The 20164-nt window shown below is 47.7% G+C and overlaps 1 protein-coding gene across 1 annotated transcript in view; it reads right to left on the bottom strand.

Moving 5' to 3' along the window:
• Positions 1–20164, bottom strand: part of LOC135906029 (uncharacterized) — a 51612-nt gene that overhangs the window by 22355 nt on the left and 9093 nt on the right. Inside the window, exon 4 of the mRNA XM_065437172.1 lies at positions 13047–13208. Within this exon, the coding sequence (XP_065293244.1) occupies positions 13047–13208 (162 nt within the window). The remainder of the gene's footprint in view (positions 1–13046; positions 13209–20164) is intronic.

Genomic DNA, 20164 nt, shown 5'->3' on the forward strand with positions numbered 1-20164 from the left:
CATTTTCTGGCATTACCAGATAAAAAACGGCGCATGTTACACACTTTGTCGTCCAATGACGTCCAGTGGTTTTGCGCACATGCATATTCATAAAATCTGAGCCACAAGTTGGCGGCATTAGACACCCCATCGAAACTATCGGGCTTGAACTCTTCTTGATGTGGTTTCTGTGCTCTTAGTGAGTCGCTAACTGCTTCGAAAATCAGTCGCTGTTGCTCATACTGCGTGGTCTGCTGCTGAAACAGCGCTTGCCACAAGGCGTTATGCGTGTGCTCAGTCTCGTTCTTGGAATCTATCCTTGAATGTCCCGGAAACATAACCTCAAATTCAGACATAGAAGCATTGATTCTTACCACACCTTTCTCAACGAGGGCCGCTTCGTTCAGTTGACTCTTCTCAGTGATGATGCGAAGCAATTCCGATGAAGTCGCTGATTCCTGAAGAAGCACTGGATCTTCGCCGTCAAGCTGGTAGGTCTTCACGGTCATCTGCCCATCTGTTCTTCTTGCCAACGTCACTTCAAGCCACATGGTCGGCTGCGCCAAATATAAAGTACGAGTTAAAATACACTCATTTATTTACAGGTATCCATCTTGATCACTTCTTTCTCTTCCTCCTGCTGTTCTTGTCTCTTCTGTCTTCTTCTTCTTCGCCGGAACATCACATGACTGCCTCAACGACATAACGAAACGCCGCCGTCCCGACGAAGTCTGGACGCAAAGAATACGCCGACGAAAGGCAACATGATGACGCCACGTACCAACCACAAGTCAACGCGACGCAGCCGTGATCCGACGCCAAGACCTCTGTAATGCAAGACAAAGAACCACCGACCTCAACGTGCTTCTCGACGGCCACGCAGTCACCGCCTTAGTAGACATGGGAGCTGACTACTCTGTCATGAGTGGACCCATCGCTGCCCAGTTGAAGAAAGTTAAGACTGCATGGGAAGGCCCTCAAATTCGGACTGCTGGAGGACACCTCATCACGCCGACTGGAATCTGCACAGCAAGAATTACCGTTCATGACCAGACTTACCCTGCGACTTTCGTTATCCTCCAACAATGTTCACGCGACGTCATTCTCGGCATGGACTTCCTAAACCAACACGACGCAGTCATCGACCTGAAGTCGAAGTCGATAACCTTGTCAGAAGATCAAGTGACACCGCCAAGCGCTCATAGCCACCATACCTTGAGCGTGCTCGACAGTCAAGTCAGCATCCCGCCCCGCTCCAGCATTGTCATTTCCGTCGGCACCAAAACACCTGCCGACGTAGAAGGCGTGATCGAGGGTGACCAACGCCTACTGCTAGACCGTGAAATTTGCAACGCAAGATCACTCGACTGAACGGAGGAAAAACGAAAGTGTTGTTTACAAACTTCAGCCAGGAGTTCAAACACATCAACAAGGGCACGACGATTGCGTACATCGAGGAACTTCTGGAAACCAGCAATGCGTTTGTCTTCTCGGATTCTGCTGTATCTACCCCGACGACCATAGTTCCCGAACCAGACTTCGACGTAAATCCAGGTCTCACCATGAGTAAGCAGCAACAGCTCGGAAGTCTTCTCCGACGATACAAAGACTGCTTTTCGACGTCATCGAGGATTCGACAAACACCAGTTGCAAAGCACCGCATAATAACCAAAGAGTGCGCTCAAGCACTCCACCAGAGCCCTTACCGACTTTCGACGCGAGAATGTGAAGATATTAAGCATCAAGTCAACGAAATGCTGTGCGACATCATCCAGCCTTCGAAAAGTCCGTGGGCATCTCCTGTAGTCCTGGTGAAGAAAAAGGACGGAACCCTACGTTTCTGAGTCGGTTATCATCGAATGAACGAGATCACAAAGAAGGACGTATACCCCCTTCCACGGATAGACAACGCATTGGATCGGCTCTGCAACGCTAAATACTTCTCGTTGATGGACCTCAAGTCTGGCTACTGGCAAACAGAAGTCGACGAGAGAGATCGTGAAAAGACCACCTTCATCATGCCAGACGGCCACTACGAGTTCAAGGTCATGCCATTTGGACTATGCTCGGCGCCTGCAACGTTTCAGTGCGTCATGGACACAACGTTAGCAGGATTGAAATGGCAGACATGTCTTGTTTTCTTGGATGACATCATTGTCTTCGCCGGAAATTTCGACGATCACCTTAGGCGCGGCTTGCGACAGTATTAGAAGCCATCAAGTCCTCAGGGCTCACTCTGAAGCCGGAAGAGTGCCGCTTCGCTTACGATGAGCTTGTTTCTAGGCCACATCATCAGCAAATCTGGAGTACACCCCGACCCACAGAAGACAGCTGCCATTTGCCACTTTCATTGAACATTGAGTGTAGCCTGTTTTTCTGGGCACAGGTTCGCCCAATAAAAGTTAATTTTTGCCATTCACAGTTTTCTTGCTGTGTTCTCAACCGTCACTACCACGTGACAATATTGTTTTCTTTGATGAATGTCCCTGATCGATATTACCAACAAGAAGCGCTCGTAAAATGACACGATAACAAAAGAGGTTTCTTACGTAGCTTCATGTTGCAGATAGGTGACTTCTGTGGAAAAAATTATGTATTACTTTTAGAAAACAATGTCAAAAATGGCAATTCAACTGGCTAAAGCTAAAGTTGGTACCAGCGGACAAGAGTTGCGGGCACACTAAAGCAAGTAAAACCATAAACAATTTTACTGCAAAGACTTTCTGCGAGAAAAACTGGGAGTCCGCCAGCGTCCGTGCAACAAACGTCATGTTGTATAACCCATGTAGCAAAAAGGTGGCTATATAAATTTACAGATGAAATAAAGCACGATTATAAGAGCGTATGCGCATAATTGGTCTCAGTGCCTGCAGCGAAATTACACTGAAGGTGCCATGAAGCGAGTCTTTGCACCAAGCCAGTTCACTTGCAGAGCCCTTGCAGAATTTTTCCACGCGCGGCACCTTCAGCCCAAGCTGAATTTCGTCGGTCAAAAACCCGTCAATCTTGAGTCTAGTGGACCTCGCTGTTCAACATCACCCTGATCAACCTGTCGAGGGCCTTGAACAAGATCCCGAACATTAACCACACGATCTACGCGGACGACCATCTGGTGCCCTTGCGGATGTGAGGGTCAGGTCGAGGGTGCTTTGCAAGAGGCCATCGATGTGACGGAGCGGTATCTTATCCCCACCGGGCTAAGGTGCTCGCCCACTAAATAAGAGCTCTTGCTCTACAAGAAGAGGCCTAGAGGCGGTTCTCACCGGTCCTGGAAGCCAGCAACAGAGAGCCATATTGCGTTATTCACCAGTAAGGGCTCCCTAGTACCGCGAGTAGAAACTATCAGGGTTCTAGGAATGTTTATCGAGTCGAACGGGGCCAATGGAGCCGCCCTCAAACGCATTTGTTCCAGATCAAAAGTGCCCTCGGCCTGATCCGAAGAATCAACAGGTACTGCGGAATCAGGGAGGACAATCTGATCCGGATTATCCACGCCTTCGTGCTATGCCACTTCGCCTATTCAGGGGCTATGCACAACTGGCTCATGTAGGAGCGCAACAAGATCAATGCCTTAATCAGAAGAGTCTTCAAGCTTGCCATCGGCCTTCCCGTCCAAACGCACACAAATGACCTCCTCAATTTGGGAATTAATTCACAACCCGTTCGAAGAAATCAATGAAGCCCAAGAATTTTCCCAGTTTCTCAGACTCTCTGGTGTACACCAGCAGGCTGAGCCAGACTTGGCAAGCTGGGACGTAACCCCACGGTCGTCAGTCCCGACACTGTGAAGATGCCCAACGAAGTAAGATCCAAGATTTACACACACCGCATGCCACGAAATATGCATCCCACCTACAACGAAGGACGAAGACGAGCCAGGGGTAAAGCTCTGCTCGCCAGTGCCCGCTTGAACAAGGACCGAACATGCTTCGTAGACGCTGCTTCGTACGTTAAGAAGCCTTCTCCTCAGTGGTCATCGAATGTGATTCTAAAGTCCTTAGCCGCGCTACCATCCGCACTTCCAGTTCCAGCGTTGCAGAGCAGGTCGCTATTGCTCTTGCATTGATGGACAGTGTACATGACACGATTTATTCAGATTCCAAGGCCGCTGTCAGGGCCTTTCAGATGGGAATGGTGGCTCCCCAGGCCCTACGTGTCATCCAAAGTGTTAAAGACATCAAGACTCTTTGGCCTGGTTCCCTGCGCACCTTGGAACCATTGAGGTTGTCTCGATTAACCCCTACGAGGAGGCGCACTCGGCTGCACGAGGTTTGACTGACTGTGCGCTGGGTAACGCGTCACCTCCTGGGCGACCCGAGCCTCTCTGCTCGTACGAGATTTGCAAACATAATGACCTGTCAAAATGACTCCTGCCTTTACCGCACTCCTCCCTGTGCAGGGCCCAGGCAGTCACTCTCAGACTTCTGCAAACAAGCACTTACCCGAGCCCCGCGGTGCTGCACACAATGTACCCCGAACGGTTCCCAAGCCCGGACTGCCCTCTGTGTGGTGATTATGCGGATTTCGAGCATGTTCTGTGGGGCTGCGCCTCTGCCGGTCCCCCTTTCACCCAAGAGGAAATTATGAAGTTTATTAGGGCCCAGGACCGGACCTCTCAAATCCTGGCAGTCCAGAGGGCTGTCAGGTTTCACCTGATGGTCCCCGAGTGGGCCTAGCCAGGTGACGTCGAGTTTGCTCGCGTCTATTGTGGACCAAAGAAAGTTGTTTCACTCACTCACTCACACGCGGCACCTCAGTGGGAGAGTGCCGTTCCGCCCACTCAAATATAGTCTAGTACACTCTAGCGACAACACAGGCCACCCCTAGCAAGCCACAACGCTCTCTGGCTCGACGCCGAAACAACCTTGATGTTAATGTGGCTTCACCCTTCCAAGAACCCTCTGCGTTTGCGTTTGGAGGCCGTTCCAATCTCTGACGCTCGTTCTTCTGCCTGGCCGACCTACTGCCTCGACTGCACTACGCAAAGTGCAAACACTACGTGTTAGCTAATATGTACACAATAAGCTGGTATGGTTTATGTGGACACAAAACGCATTATGTTCAATGGCCGCTTAGTCAGGGATTTGACTTTACTACTTTTAAAATGAGACTACTGTTTAAACGGGTATGGATAGTATGAATGAATGTGTGGTGTTTAGTGGCGCAAGGGCCAAATCTGGTCAAAGAGTGCCATGCCATTTTAATGAGTTCACAGTAGAGTGATGAGTTGTATGAAGTTGAAGTGATGTGGCTGTAAAGGGCCCTAAAGATGGTCGCTGTAAATTGCGTAAAATCTACGTGTAATAAGATTATGGCAATGATTAATGATATGTACTATGAGCATTAAGATGCATTGCGAAAGAACAATGTGATATACAAGATACGTCAGATGCTAGCATTGGCTAGAGCAGCACTACTGCCTCACCAGAGCCCTTGAAATGCAAGGGCCTGGAGGCATGTGCTATACAAAACAACTATCACAGTGGCATCCTCTGGTGAGAGGATGCACTATGAATTCAATGGGTTTACAACATGTAGGACAACATCATTCAAGAAAGTGAGGGCTGCTTTGGTCTTAAAAAGCGGTTCTTTACCAAGGAACTTAGCCAGACGTAGAGGGACACAATAGCGGTATGCAAGAGGAGAATATTTCTTACCCTCTCTTTCAGCTTCCCAACTCCAGGAAGACGTAGAGGACGGTCAGCCTGTCACCACATCTGCCACAGGTTGAAGGCTCCTTACCAGTCAAAAGAAAGTTATGGGTGCCAAATGTGTGTCCTATTCTGAGTCACTGAATAGGTTCGTGTCTTCATAGTTGGCGACCAGCAGCCTAACTTCGGCTTACCACAAAAACCCGCGTATAATACGAGTTTTTTCTATTATTAGCGTCCCAAATTTTAGCCTCGTACTATATGCGGATGCGAACAAAAAGTTTCGTCAGAAATTTGGGCTAGAAGTTTTGATTTCGTTATTGCTGCGTGGCTACGGCTTGGTTTCGTTATTGCTGCGTGACTGCAGCCATAGAGTTTCCTACAAAAAAAAAAAGAAAGAAAAAACTCTATGACTGCAGCATCGTTTCTTTATGCTTACGTGCACCTTGTCTGCACACGTGCAAACCACGCTTCCCGAAGTGCATCTTTTTTATTCCGCATTGAAGGACCAAGATATCCGGACCACGAAAAGGCCCTACGAAAACAGTACTTGGCTGCTTTCAAGAGAAAGGTTATTTTTAGCCGCACGGGACATCGGCAACAGTGCGGCCGGGAGGCAGTTTGGCGTCGACAGAACGAAACCCTTTTCGCGTGCAGCGGAACGCGAAGAAGCTTTCGCGGCCCGAAGAGTGGGACATTCCCGGAAATAGAACTCGCCCTGACGGAGTTCGTACGCCAACAGCGAGCCGCGCTCTAGCTGTGAGCGTGGAGCTTACTTATGCGGACAAAAGCTAAGGAGCTTGCAAGAGAAAAAGGGCTACCGAGCTCCGCCTTCAAAGCGAGCAAGCACTGGATTTCTCTACGCCGCCTAACTTCGATTTCGCAAAAGTTGCCAGAATCGTTCGAAGAGCTGCTTGTGGTTTTCCAGCGCCGCGTCATTTCGCTGCGCAAGTCCAAGAACTTCCAGCTAGGGCAAATCGGCAATGCTGACCAAACGCCGGTTTATCTGGACATATGCCATCGCCCCTCACTGGCAACGAGAAAACGCGAGTTACCGTCATGTTGTCGTGCGCGGCAGAAGGACGCAAGCTCCCGCCCTATGTCGTCTTCAAGCGCAAGACAGTGCCTAAAGGTGAGGAGCTGCCGAAAAATGTGGTCGTGAGATGTCATGAGAAAGGCTGGATGAACGAGAACCTTGTGCTCCACTGGATAAAGTCCGGCCCACTGTTTTCGTTGCCGTCCATCCTCGTGCTGGACGCATTTCGTTGTCATTTGGCCGACTCAGTGAAGAGGCTGTTGCGCGAATCCGGCACTGAACTCGTCGCTACCTCGGGTGGGATGACGTCTCAGCTACCAGAGGACCTTGTGCGTCGCGCATTCAAGAAGTGCGGCATCTCGAACGCGCTCGATGGCACAGAGGATGAGTACCTCGGGGAAGATATGACCGACAAGGAACTATCCGTAGAGAGCGCAGCTGAGGAAGACAGCGATTGAAGTGCGGAGTGCAATTTAAATAAATGTTTTCCCCGAGTTTTCCCAACTCGTATTATACGCGGATAAAACTTTTTTTTTTTCCATTTCGCGTCCCGAAACTTTCACCCCGCACTATACGCGGGTTTTTAAGGTAATTACGTGAAGCTTATTGCTCGTTTCAGCATCCCACAAGCGTTGCGAGTGGCTTCGCAGTTTCTTTAGTAGGAAAGGCTTCATGTCTGTGGCAGGGACATCAGCAAAACGAATACCTTGCGATGCTATTGATTTGGCGACTTCGTCGGCAAGCACATTTCTATCGATTCCTTTTTGGCCAGGAACCCAGCATATCACTACATGTCTATGAGATAAATGTTGCACAAGATTGAGTAAAGTTCAATAAAAACAGTATTTGCATTCTTTTGCAAAGACATTAACGCTTCTACAAGATTTCATGAGCCTGTAAATATGATTACTCTGTCAAGTTTTAATTTCTTTACATGTTTTACCGCAGACAGTACTGCATGGTCTTCTGCAGTGAAGATACTTGTTAGGGGATTCAATACATCAGATTTAGAAATAGAGGGACCAACAGCAGCGCTAGATACGCCAGCATGTGACTTTGAAGCGTCTGTGTAGAATTCAGTGCAAAGGTACTGCGAGCTCAGGAACATGCTTTGTGGCCTCTACAATGGATACATCACATTCTATCGCCTGCCACTTTCAGGACGGTAATGCTTAACTGCAGGCATTAGGCAATGTTTGCGAATTGGGACATCCATTTCTTTGATAAGTTCTCTCGCACGCCGTGAGAAAGGTAGTGTCACATAGAGGGTCAATTAGGAAAAAGTGTTGCAGACGTCAATTAGTTAACGGTTGTGGAGCATGGATGTTCCGGATTAGAGTGCATTTTAAGAGAATAAGTGAAGCTGATGTATGTTCTCTGAAGATGGAGTGACCACTCATCTGGCTCTACGTATAGGTTTACGACAGGGCTTGTTCTAAATGCGCCAGTGGCCAGGCGAATACCCAGATGGTGGACGGGATCTACCATCTTCAGCGCACTTGGGGCGGCAGAGCGATATAAAACGGCACCATAGTCTAATCGTGATAGAATTAGGCTTCTGTAAAGGTTTAATAAACGCTTCCTGTCGCTACCCCATGTTGCGTGGGATAGCATTTTAAGTAAGTTCATTGTTCTTAGACATTTTACTTTTAAGATTGGTTATGTGTGGTACGAAAGTAGGCCTGCAGTAAAGTATAACACCTAGAAATTTGTGCTCTCTCTTGACAGGTATTTGTTGTCGACACAGTTCTTCAAAAGGATCTGGAACCAGGCCTCTCTTTCTTGTAAAGAGAATATAAGAACTTTTGGGTGGGTTGATATTAAATCCTTTTTGTCTGCCCACTTATACCCGTGTTACACGGGCGTTTGGAAGGCCTTCCAACCGCTAGTCAGTTGACTCAAAGGTCAAGTTCGAGCTACTACACGGGTGATTTCGAAGGTCGCCAAGTCAATAGCCTATCGAGTCAACGGAGCACCTTATAACTCTATCGAAATCTCGATGGCCTTTGAGCAACGGAAGCGGAAACAGCGCAAACATGCCCTCTCGTTCACAGTGTGCTCGTACTCATGGTTAGAAAGAACAAATTAAACCAAATGCTCGAAAAATACTATATATGAGTGTTACTCATTATTCAATAAAATGTTTTTGCCACTTGACATGTGCGAACACACACCAAAACGGCAGCCGCATGGAGCGGGCAAACGTTGCCACAGTTTCGCTACTCAACAACTTAAAAACTAAACATATATGTATGGCAATGTATAAACAAATTTTTTTTAATGTATAAACAAACATAAAATAAATTATAGTGCTTTTAAATGGTTTTAATGTTGTTTAACTTTTCCTGACATGAAAACAAAAATAACGATCCACAGCGCCACACAATTTTGCGAGAAATGCCTTAACCACTCAACGGCCTTTCAAAAGTGCCGTGTAGCAGCGCGACAACTCCTTTGAGTCGATAGAGTTGTGGCATTTCAAAGGCAATTGACTGGAAGGCCTTCCAAATGTGCCCGTGTGACACAGGTATTATTAGACACCTTGTTTAAACCCTGGTGTATTAGTCTCTCGCACGCCGTTAGGCTGCAGGATTTGAAACCTATTTGTATGTCGTCTATGTAGACGGAATAAAAAATAGCTGGTGGTAATGATGTAGGGAGCGTGTTCATCTTAACGACAAAGAGCGTGCAACTGAGTACGCTTCCCTGCGATACCCCAGTTTCTGGTATGAATGTATGCGACAGTGCATTACCTATTTTTACATGGAATATACGGTTGTGAAGGTAGCTTCCTATAGTGTTTAGCTTATTGCCACGGATGCCCAGCACCAACAGGTCATGCAGGATTCTGTAATGCCAAGTTGTATTGTAGGCCTTTTCCATATCAAGAAACACGGACAAGGATTGTTTATGTACAAAGGCATCGTGAATGTTTGCTTCGAAGCGCACGAGATGGACGGTTGTAGATCCTCCTTCTCTAAAACCACACGTGTATGGATCAAGAATTTTTTTTTACTAAAGGAAGTGTAAAAGGTGACGGTTTATCAGTTTTTCAAAAAGTTAGCACATACAACTTTTGACGCCGATTGGGCAGTAACTAATGTTGTTACTAATGTGGGGTCTTTGCCTTGTTTCAGAATCGGGACAACAAGGGCTTCTTTCCATGCAGTAGGAAGGTACCCTGCAGTCCATATAGCATTGAAAAGTGCGAGTAGCGTTATTTGAGTATTTTTGGGGAGGTGTTTAATCATGTCGTACATGATCCTGTCAGGTCCAAGTGCAGAGCTCTGACATGCAGTCAGGGAGGTTCTCAACTCGGCAATATTAAAGGGAAGTTACAGGATTCATTCTGTTGGCATTTGCGGTCCATGGCCTTGCGTTTTGCTATTTGTTTGTGCTTTAGGAATGCCTCGGAGTAATAATTAGAACTGGAAACGCGCTCGTAAGTGTTCGTCAAGAGCGTCAGCTTGGTCTTCCAAGCTGTTCACTTCATCGTTCACTAGGGGCATTGGAAGAATTTATTGTCGCTTTAGCCTTCTCAACTTGACCCATACTTTTAGCCTCTTGAGTATACGAATTTATTAATGAGAGAAACCTCTGCCAGCTTGCCCTCTTCGCCTGTCATCGCGTCCTTCTTCCCTCATATTTAGCATGTTTAAATTCTATTAGATTTTCCACCGCATGATGTTGACGTAGCTTGCCGCAAGCTTTGTCTCCTTCATGCCTCTCTACAATCATTCCACCAGGGGACTCGTCGTCTGAATGAAGTGCCATTTGTTTGAGGAATGAACTTTTAAGCAGCGTCAATGATAAAAGCGGTAAAGAATGATACAGCATGATCTATAGTAAAATTATTTATAAAATGTCGTGATAAGTAGGTGGATTCCTTAAAAGCTTTTCAGTCAGCTGAGGCCAGTTTCCAGCGAGGGACATGTGGAGGGGAACCATGTTGGGTTACTAAGTTCAGCGTTACTGGGAAGTGATCACTTCCGAATGGATTTTTTATTGTATGCCATTCTAAATCAAGGAAAATAGAAGGAAAGCTGATTGAAAGGACTACTGATGAGTATGAATTATGGTGACGATTATAATATGTTGTTTCTTACTTATTGAGGAAGCATGCACCACAGTTTAAATAATGTATTCAATGAGTGAACCTCTGGCGTCGCATCGTAAGTCTCCCCACATCGTGTTGTGAGCGTTAAAATCTCCCACGAGTATGTAGGGCTCGGGAAGCTGATCAATGAGGTTATAAAACTCAGTTTTTTCGAGGTGATGATTCGGGGGTATATAAATGGAACACACGGTTACCAAATGATTGAAAGGAATTGTCCCAACTTACACTGCCTCAAGGGGCGTCTGAAAGGCCAGATGTTCACAAGCTACAGACTTTTCGGCAACTATTGCTACACTACCGGACGCAGCAGCAGGGTCATCTAGGTCATTCTGGAAAATAGCGTATTGCCAAAGAAAGTTTGTGTAGATTTAGGATGTGTCTCCTGAACATACAGCAACTTCGGACTATGTTTGTGTAGGAGTTCTGTAATGTCATCAAGGTTACGAAGAAGTCCTCTAACATTCCAATGTAGTATTTGTGTCTCTATTATGATAAATGTGTTTAAGAGATGAAGATTAACTCACGTCCCTTTCTAGCTGCCATGACGCAAGGTTTGTCTTTTTTGGAGCGATTGCACGAGTCTCACCGCTCCTTAGGCGCTGGCGGCACCACCTGGCTGGTTGTTGTGTCCATCGCCTCTTGCGAGGCTCTCGACACGCACTCTTCCGAGTGCTGCTTTTGACGTGAGGGTCTCGACACGTCCTTTGCAGCCACCGACTCGGAGGTCGATGGTCCCTTCTTCTGGGACGGCGGAACAGTGCTAGCTGTAGCCGCCGGGGGGGGGGGGGGGGGGCGTCGTCACCGCCGGCTCACTGCTTGTGGGCCAGAGAGCCGCTGGACGCTGTTGCGTCGCCACCCCCTCACACGTCACATCAGCAAAGGTGTTCTTGAACAGGTAGGATACTCGACTGCATGCCTCCTTGAAAGTTATGTTTTCCTTTACTTTAACTGTTACTATTTCCTTTTCTTTTTTCCATGATGGGCATGACCATGAGTATGCAGTGTGCTCCCCATCACAGTTTACACAGTGGAGAGAGTTCTCGCAAAATTCAGAGGTGTTTTTGCGGGCACTGCATTTCACACAAGTTTGACAGCCTTGGCAGTTCTGTGAACTGCAGCCAAATGCTGGCATTTGAAACATCTGAGGGGATTTGGCACGTATAGCCTAAGACAGAGATTGATGTGCCCGGCCTCGATGGACTCGGGCAGAATACTTGAACCGAATGTACATATCGTGTGCTTGGTGTGGATTTCTTTGCTCTCACACCTCAATTCCTTTAACGCTGATGACGTTCTGCCCACAGAAGCCCTCCAAGCCCTCAGCTTCAGTTAGCTCTAACAGATCATCATCCGAGACAATACCACGGGAGGTATTCATAGTATGGTGTGAAGTTACTGTTACTTGGGCATCCCCAAATGACACTAAAGATGGCAGTTTTTCATAGTGTTTCTGGTCACGGAGCTCCAAGAGGAGATCACTGTTTGCCATCATGGATACTTTGTTAACGGTGCCAAAAACGTCGGTAACAGACTTCAAAACAAGGAATGGTGAAATTGTTCGCATTGGTTTGTTTGGTTTTTCAGACTGAATGACATGGAAATGGGGGAGAGAATCTTTCTTGATGACCAAAAACTTGAAGACTTCATCGGTGCGCCCTCCTTTCTGAGGGCGATCAGGGAGTGGGGGAAGGAAGTAAGCATAGATGAATATGTACTTTTCAGCAGTAATGCCAGCCACCCACCATAAAGCCCTACAAGAGGACGCTACAGGGCCTTTAAAAACAGGTCCTGCAAACGCTAGCTGAATATGACACAACCTAGGTAGGCTACTCACACAAGGTTAACCCTTGCTGCCTAGAAAATCGGAAGTAATGCAGCAAAGAGGAGAACACAGGAAAGATTAAAAGTGAGAGAGAAAGACAAAGATTGGAGAGGAGGATAGGAAAAGGCAACTACTGATTTACCTTTGATGGGTCAGTCCAGGGGTGCCATCTACTTGGAGCCGAGGCCAAACGTGTGTGTTGCCTCTGCCGAGGGGCCTTAAAGGTTCAAACACTCAGCCTCAGCTCAACCCCAGGATCCCCTTTTCCCTGGACACAGCTAAGCGACATATGGCTAAATACGGGAGAGCTCAACCCTCATGTGCTCGGGCACGTGGTGTCGCAACACACCAAACGCCTGCTGACGCAGACGCCTTTGCGGAGCGGGTACGGTTTAACGAGGTTTTACTGTACATTACGCCACACACATTGGCCATACTCACACAAGTGTGTCCTGGAAGAACATCAAGCACCTGAACTCGATACCAGTTTTTGTCGCCCACAAAGAGGCAGATCCAGAAGGAACCCTTGTTCACCATTTCGTCCGTTGGCGCCTCACTCTTGGTGCCGCATGTGTTCAGCTTTTTATTAAGCTCTTCTAGGACCTGCATTTCAAGGGCGAAAACAAAAGCTTTTTAACCACAGAGAGACTACCTGATTTTTTATGCACACTTGGCTCAAACAAAGCATGAATAGATCCCACCAAGGCTAGCTTACCAGTGACAAGTATACGCTGATAAAGTTTATCGGAGCAAACTATTTCACTATAACAAACAAATTTCGCAATAGCACAATAAGTTATAATGAAGCAGGATGCACTTCAAATATAGCATGGTGCATATGTTTACAATAAATAAAAATTCTGCAAATATTCAGGGAATTAGGCTAGGCAGTGGTAGAAACATTTTTGAAACTGCAAGCCATAATTAAAATGATGTCAGGGCTGAATAAAATCACACGTGAATGACATGTAATGAACACAATGAATGAATTTTATGACACTTAGTATATTCACCTTAGCAAGCATGCTACTGTGGTTGTAGTTCACATGTAAGGTACACTGTTCCCAGGTTAATACAAACTGCAAATATTAAAACAACTTATTTCCTAGCACACTGAGCAATCTATGCCCCTGTATACAAACTTCACTCAAATACTCATATCTATAGACTTTTGTGCAGATTGCCATATTTTCTTGAATTCAGTCATCCTCTCAATCTAAGCATGGAGCTTTACTCAAAATGGCACAGTGCTTCCCCCAATATTTGAAGCTATCCTTTGTATTCTAGTCATACATTTAAGTTGATCTTATGAAATAGGTATTTTTTAAAAACTGCAGCATTGCATACTAGTTTCAAGAAGCTCAAGCCGTGGCACAGAGAATGCCACATGATGCTATATTATCACTGATTACAATGGGAATGTATGTGGTGACAGCAAGCAGTATTAGTTGAACACTTCTAAAACAAATCCCTGTACAAAGAAATAACTTGCATAATGAAGCATTTATTATACCCAGGCTGAATTTCTGTCTTTCGTATGTGTTATGATGCTTCTACAATGAATTTTCCTGTACAATGAAGGAATTTGGCATTCATGACGGGTGATCTGTTGCTTTACAACACACACACTATACTGGCACTGTAAATGTTCTCAATAGCTGCCGTTGCAAGCTGTGGTTCGTATAGGGAGTACTAGTTGATACCACAACAAAGACTGTGCAGGTGGGTCCGAACTCCACAATAGCTATATGGTAACACTTTACCACCCACAAAGGAATTCGGGTGGGCTTAATACCTAAACACTTTGATGAACTGCACTTTAACAGCAATAGCATGCCATGTAGCTTGATTCTACGCAGTTACCTCCGAGTGGCTTATCTTGCACCAAGTATCTCTTGAATTTATGCTACATAAGTGTTTTTTTACGGAACATGCATAGACTTTAGGAACAGTCTGGCGTGCAATTATTACAATGAAGTGACCTGTATGGTGAGTGATTCTGGAGGTCCCAAGTGCTTATTATAAAGGCATTGACTGCACTTTCATCAAAGGACTGCACACACAAAAATTTGGTATCCCGCTTTCTTTTTATTATTAGATGACTGCCAAATCTGCAACCATGCTAGGAGGCCAAGTTAGAATAGAACCTGGCCCTTACACAGTCAAAACGTGTCACAAATTACAGGTCACTCATTGCGAAGGCCTCCTGTCAAAGCACAGATGCTGCAACTAAAGCTAGGAGGAGAAAGGCAAGGTGCCGCAATGTGCCATGAGTCATGAGAAGATAAGCTATGCATATAAGGGAGTTTAGCTTTGATGAATGTTTTTGTTTGCACTGCAGGAGTTTAAAATCATTTTGCTGCAAAAGCGCTTTTTTTCTTGAGACCTCTCACAGACTGACTTTCTTTGCAGAGAAGAAAAGGAATTTACGACATCACTTGACATGCTGAACCTGACCTGCTCAGGCCTGCCCAATTTAGGTTGAGCAGGCAGACGTTTCTAAGTTGTTTGCCCTCTTCACTAAAAATGTGGGAAGTGAATGGTGTTGTAGACATTCACTATGCTTTATCTCACCTCGGCAGCAAACTTCGGGCATTTTCTCAGCGGTGTTACTGAGACTAATGTCAATATCAAGGGATGAAGGCCTAGCTTATGATGCCACACAGGCAGCTTGCGATGTCATTGCAACAAAACAGTGGAGCCATCTAGCTAGCTGGTGCCATCTATCACTGCCATGGCAAAACAAGGCAAAACACACTGCATGGTAATCAATGGCACTACCATTTCGTTACTGAGAAATTGGCATCTTTTGAGCCGTATCACTGCAGACGACACACACTTGCGTTTGCCTCGCATTGGCTTATTTCAGGTAGCAGATGCCAGCATACATGCTCCGCTATCTTAATTTCATTTCAGTTTTTATTTTCCAGAAAAAAAGACTTTTCTGGTAGGGGTACCTGGGCAAAAGCTGTATTTTGACAGCTTGCCTGGGCCCAGGCAACCTGGAAACCTTTAGCAGTGGTGACATTCTGGAGATGAAACAGATTAATGATAAAAAACATAGCCATTAATAACACATACAGGTGACATGCACATTTTCTTTCACATATATACTAACACACGCATACATTGTAAATACACAAAATAAACCGAAATTGGAGTACAACAGCTCACAGATATACTAACAGTAAAAAATTTAAAACATATCCATTTCCAGCAATAATACTGTTACGTAGGAAGACGCAGACGAAAACCTCTATACAAGTATATTTACAGGGAAATACGCCGCACTTGACCAAGGGGCAACAGCCCGCGCTAGCCTCTAATCGTCGTCGTCCTCGTCTTCACACTGCTCGCCCCTTCGTGATTGCAAATACTGTTCCGTAGCACTACCTCTGGCGGCAAAAGCACCGTTCCGGAGCGACGAAAGGCCAGACTCGGAAGCAGTGTAGTAGGCCTTGAGCCTACCGACGTGCACAACATCACTAGATGCCAGAGTAGAGGACGAGGTTAAATTGACGGGAGATTTTTCGTACGTCACCTGGCGCAGCACGCGGTAGGGCCCTGTGTATCACGAAAGGAGCTTCTCTGAAAGTCCGACGTGACAAGAGGGCAACCACAGGAGCACGAGCGCACCAGGCGAAAACTGTACGTCACGGTGGTGGGCGTTGTACTGACACTGCTGAGTGGTTTGCGAGGCCGTCAGTCGAGTACAAGCAAGCTGGCGTGCATGGTCGGCGAGGACGATGGCGTCGCACCCATAGTCGCTTGTTAAGATCACAGCAGGAGGAAAAGCCGTGTCTAGGGGCAAGGTCGGTTCGCGACTGTACAGTAGATAAAATAGAGAAAATCCAGCGGTGTCCTGCCGGGAACAATTGTATGCAAATGTGACGTAAGGAAGGGCAATGTCCCAGTCATGGTGGTCCTTGGAAACGTACTTGGACAGCATATCGGTAAGAGTACGGTTTAACTGCTCTGTCAGGCCATTGGTTTGAGGACAGCATGAGGTAGTCAGCTTGTGTTGAATGGAGCAGAAACGCACAATGTCGGCCATAACTTTTGAGAGGAAGTTACAACCACGGTCAGTAAGCAGCTGTTGCGGGGCGCCATGACGCAAGATAATGTCACGGAAGAAAAAGTCCGTGACGTCAGTGGCGCAACTGGTAGGGAGAGCTGGCGTGACAGTGTATCGGGTGGCGTAATCAGTTGCGATGGCTACCCATTTGTTCCCGGAGGATGACGTGGGAAAGGGACCGAGGAAGTCTAATCCAACACGAAAGAACGGTTCCACAGGGACGGTGATCGGCTGGAGATGACCAGCAGGTAGTACCTGAGGTGTTTTCCGATGCTGGCAGGGATCACAGGCAGCAACACAGCGTCGGACGGCGCGAGCGAGACCAGGCCAATAGAAGCGGCGGCGGACACGGTCGTACGTGTGGGTTACCCCAAGATGTCCTGCAGTGGGTGCGTCATGCATCTCAAAGAGCACAGTCTGTCGTAGATGTTTTGGCACAACAAGAAGAAGATCAGAGCCGTCGGGGAGGAAGTTCCTTCGGTACAGAATGCCGCCCTGGAGGACATATCGGCGAACGGATACATCGGTAGGTGTAGAGCGCAGACGCTCGATGAGTGCTCGCAGCAATAGGTCTCGGTACTGCTCATTGGCAATGTTAGCGAAGGCAGAGACAGAGAAAATGCCGTTGGCGGTAATACTGTCGGCGCCGTCAGGCTTGTTGACCGGGTAGCGATACAGGCAGTCAGCGTCCTTGTGTAGTCGTCCAGATTTGTAGACGACAGAATACAAATATTCTTGGAGGCGTAACGCCCAGCGACCAAGTCTTCCTGTAGGATCTTTCAGTGAGCATAACCAGCAAAGCGCGTGATGGTCTGTGACAATGGAAAAGGGTCGGCCATATAAGTACGGGCGGAATTCCGAACCCGCCCAAACTAGGGCCAGACACTCACGCTCAGTGATGGAATAGTTGCGCTCCGCGGGTGTGAGAAGCCTGCTGGCGTAAGTGATAACATGGTCGTGGCCGCGCTGGCATTGTGCCAGTACTGCGCCAATTCCATGACCGCTGGCATCAGTACAGACTTCGGAACAGGGAAGGGCTTAACAGCTTGGATCTTGCCTGGGTCCGGTGGCACTACGTTCGCGTCGAACGAGATGCCCAAGGACGGTAATCTGGCGACGGCCAAATTGGCACTTCGATGCATTGAGTTGCAGACCGGCTCGACGAAAAACATCCAGCACTGCTGATAGGCGCTCAAGGTGGGTAGCGAACGTTGGGGAGAATATTATAACGTCGTCCAAGTAGCACAGGCACGTGGACCATTTGAAACCGTGAAGAAGGGAGTCCATCATGCGTTCAAAAGTGGCAGGAGCGTTACGTAGCCCGAACGGCATCACTTTGAATTGATAAAGACCGTCGGGTGTTACAAAGGCAGTCTTCTCGCGGTCAAGATCGTCCACGGCAATCTGCTAATAGCCGGAGCGAAGGTCAATAGAGGAGAAATGGCGAGCACCAAGGAGGCAGTCAAGGGCATCATCAATCCGAGGTAGGGGATACACGTCCTTTTTGGTAACCCTGTTAAGGTGCCGATAATCCATGCAAAAGCACCATGAGCCATCCTTATTTTTTTACCAGTACAACAGGCGACGCCCATGGACTACATGACAGTTCAATAATGTTCTTGCAAGCATTTTGCGAACTTCGGCATGAATAACTTGACGCTCAGCCGGTGACACTCGATACCAGCGGCGATGAATAGGAGGGGCGTCGCCGGTATTAATGCGATGTTTAACAGCTGTAGTTTGGGCCAAAGGACGATTGCTAAAGTAAAAAATATCGTGGTAGGAAAACAGAACGCGGTAGAGCTCACGAGCGTGCTCAGACGGCATGTCGGGCGCGATCATTTTCTGTAAGTCGGCGATGGTACAAGTTGCCGACTGCGATGGTAGAGGAGGATTGGCTGAATTGTAGTCTACTGCAATAGATGCTACTGAGTGATCTTCGAATGAGCAAAGCTGGGCCAGAGACATCCTGCGTGGCAGTACTTGTGTCGTCAAGCCAGAATTGACCACTGGCAGGCAGACGCAATTTGCCGTAGTAGATAAAACTGTATGAGGTACGGTGATCCCGTGTGTAAGGAGGATGTCTCGCATAGGAGCCGCGATGTAGTGACCGTCGGGCACTGGTGGGGATGACACTAAGTCAACGTAAGTCAGTGCCGAAGGTGGCAAGCGAACGAAGTCGGCAGAAATGAAGCGACTGGGGTGTGGTTCAGCGGGATCCAGAACAGGCAGCTCAAGGCGGAGAGTACTGGCGGAACAATCGATGAGAGCAGAATGTGCGGAGAGGAAGTCTAAACTGAGGATGATGTCGTGGGGACAGTGGGCGATGGCTGTGAATAGCACGATAGTGGAGCAATCGGCGAAGGAGATGCGGGCGGCACACATACCAATTACGGGGGCTATTCTGCCATCGGCGACACGGACAACAGGCGTCCGTGATTATTTTCTTCAGGAGGTTACGAAGGTCAGCGCTCATTACCGCCAAATGCACCCCAGTGTCGATAAGAGCAGACACAGAAACACCATCAACTTGCTCGTCAAGAAGGTTCAGATGAGTGGGCAACGTCAGTAGAGGATTTGGCGGCGTAGGGAGCAATGCAGCATCACCTCGAGGCGCTGCGTTGTCTAGTTTTCCGGCTGGGAGCGGCGTCCGAAGGGAGTCAGCGAATAGGAGCGGTGGGGCTGGGGAGAGTGAGACTGTCGTCGTTGGGGCGAAGGCGAAAGAAAATAGGGGCGGTTCGGCGCAGGAGAATCAGTGGCGGCATTATCGAAGCGTGCACCATAGGGACGAGAAGGGCCACGTGGGGGGTGAGAGTAGGCAGCATAAGTAGACCGGGTCAGGGAATTCCAGCAACTGCGACAGTGCCGAGAAATGTGCCCGATTCGATGCCAGTGATAACAAATGGGCTTGTCGTCAGCAGTGCGCCATTCAGATGGGTTGCGGAAACATGGTGGGTAAGAAGATGCAGGACGGGGCGGAATCGAAGAAGCCCGGTGGGTATCAGGGTGATGGGCTGAGCAGACGGTGTGAAGACCCATGTTTTCGAACTCCTGGCAGACAATTGCCTGGATCAGGGAAACCGTGACTGTAGGTGGGTTGGTAGGGCTGGAGTCGAAAGCAGCCGGATAGGTGGCCTCGATCTCACGCCGGACGATCCTGGTGACATCGCTAGTGTTGTTGGGACGAGGAGCGTCGGCACAGGAAGATGTCGCTGGGGTGTTGGGCAGACGGGCAAACTGCTGGTCAATACATCGGCTTTTAGCAAGTTCCAGGTGGCAGCACTCTTTTATAACTGCATCTACCGCCACCACGTTGTTGAAAACGAGCAAGTTGAAGGCGTCATCGGCAATGCCTTTGAGGATGTGGGAAACCTTGTCTGACTCAGTCATGTGTGCGCCAACTTTGCGGCACAGAGCCAAGACCTCCTGAATGTAAGTGATATATGGCTCTGTTGACATGTGCACACGGCCGGAAAGTGCCTTC

Source organism: Dermacentor albipictus, chromosome 1, assembly GCF_038994185.2.
Source record: "Dermacentor albipictus isolate Rhodes 1998 colony chromosome 1, USDA_Dalb.pri_finalv2, whole genome shotgun sequence".
Lineage (NCBI taxonomy): Eukaryota > Metazoa > Arthropoda > Arachnida > Ixodida > Ixodidae > Dermacentor > Dermacentor albipictus.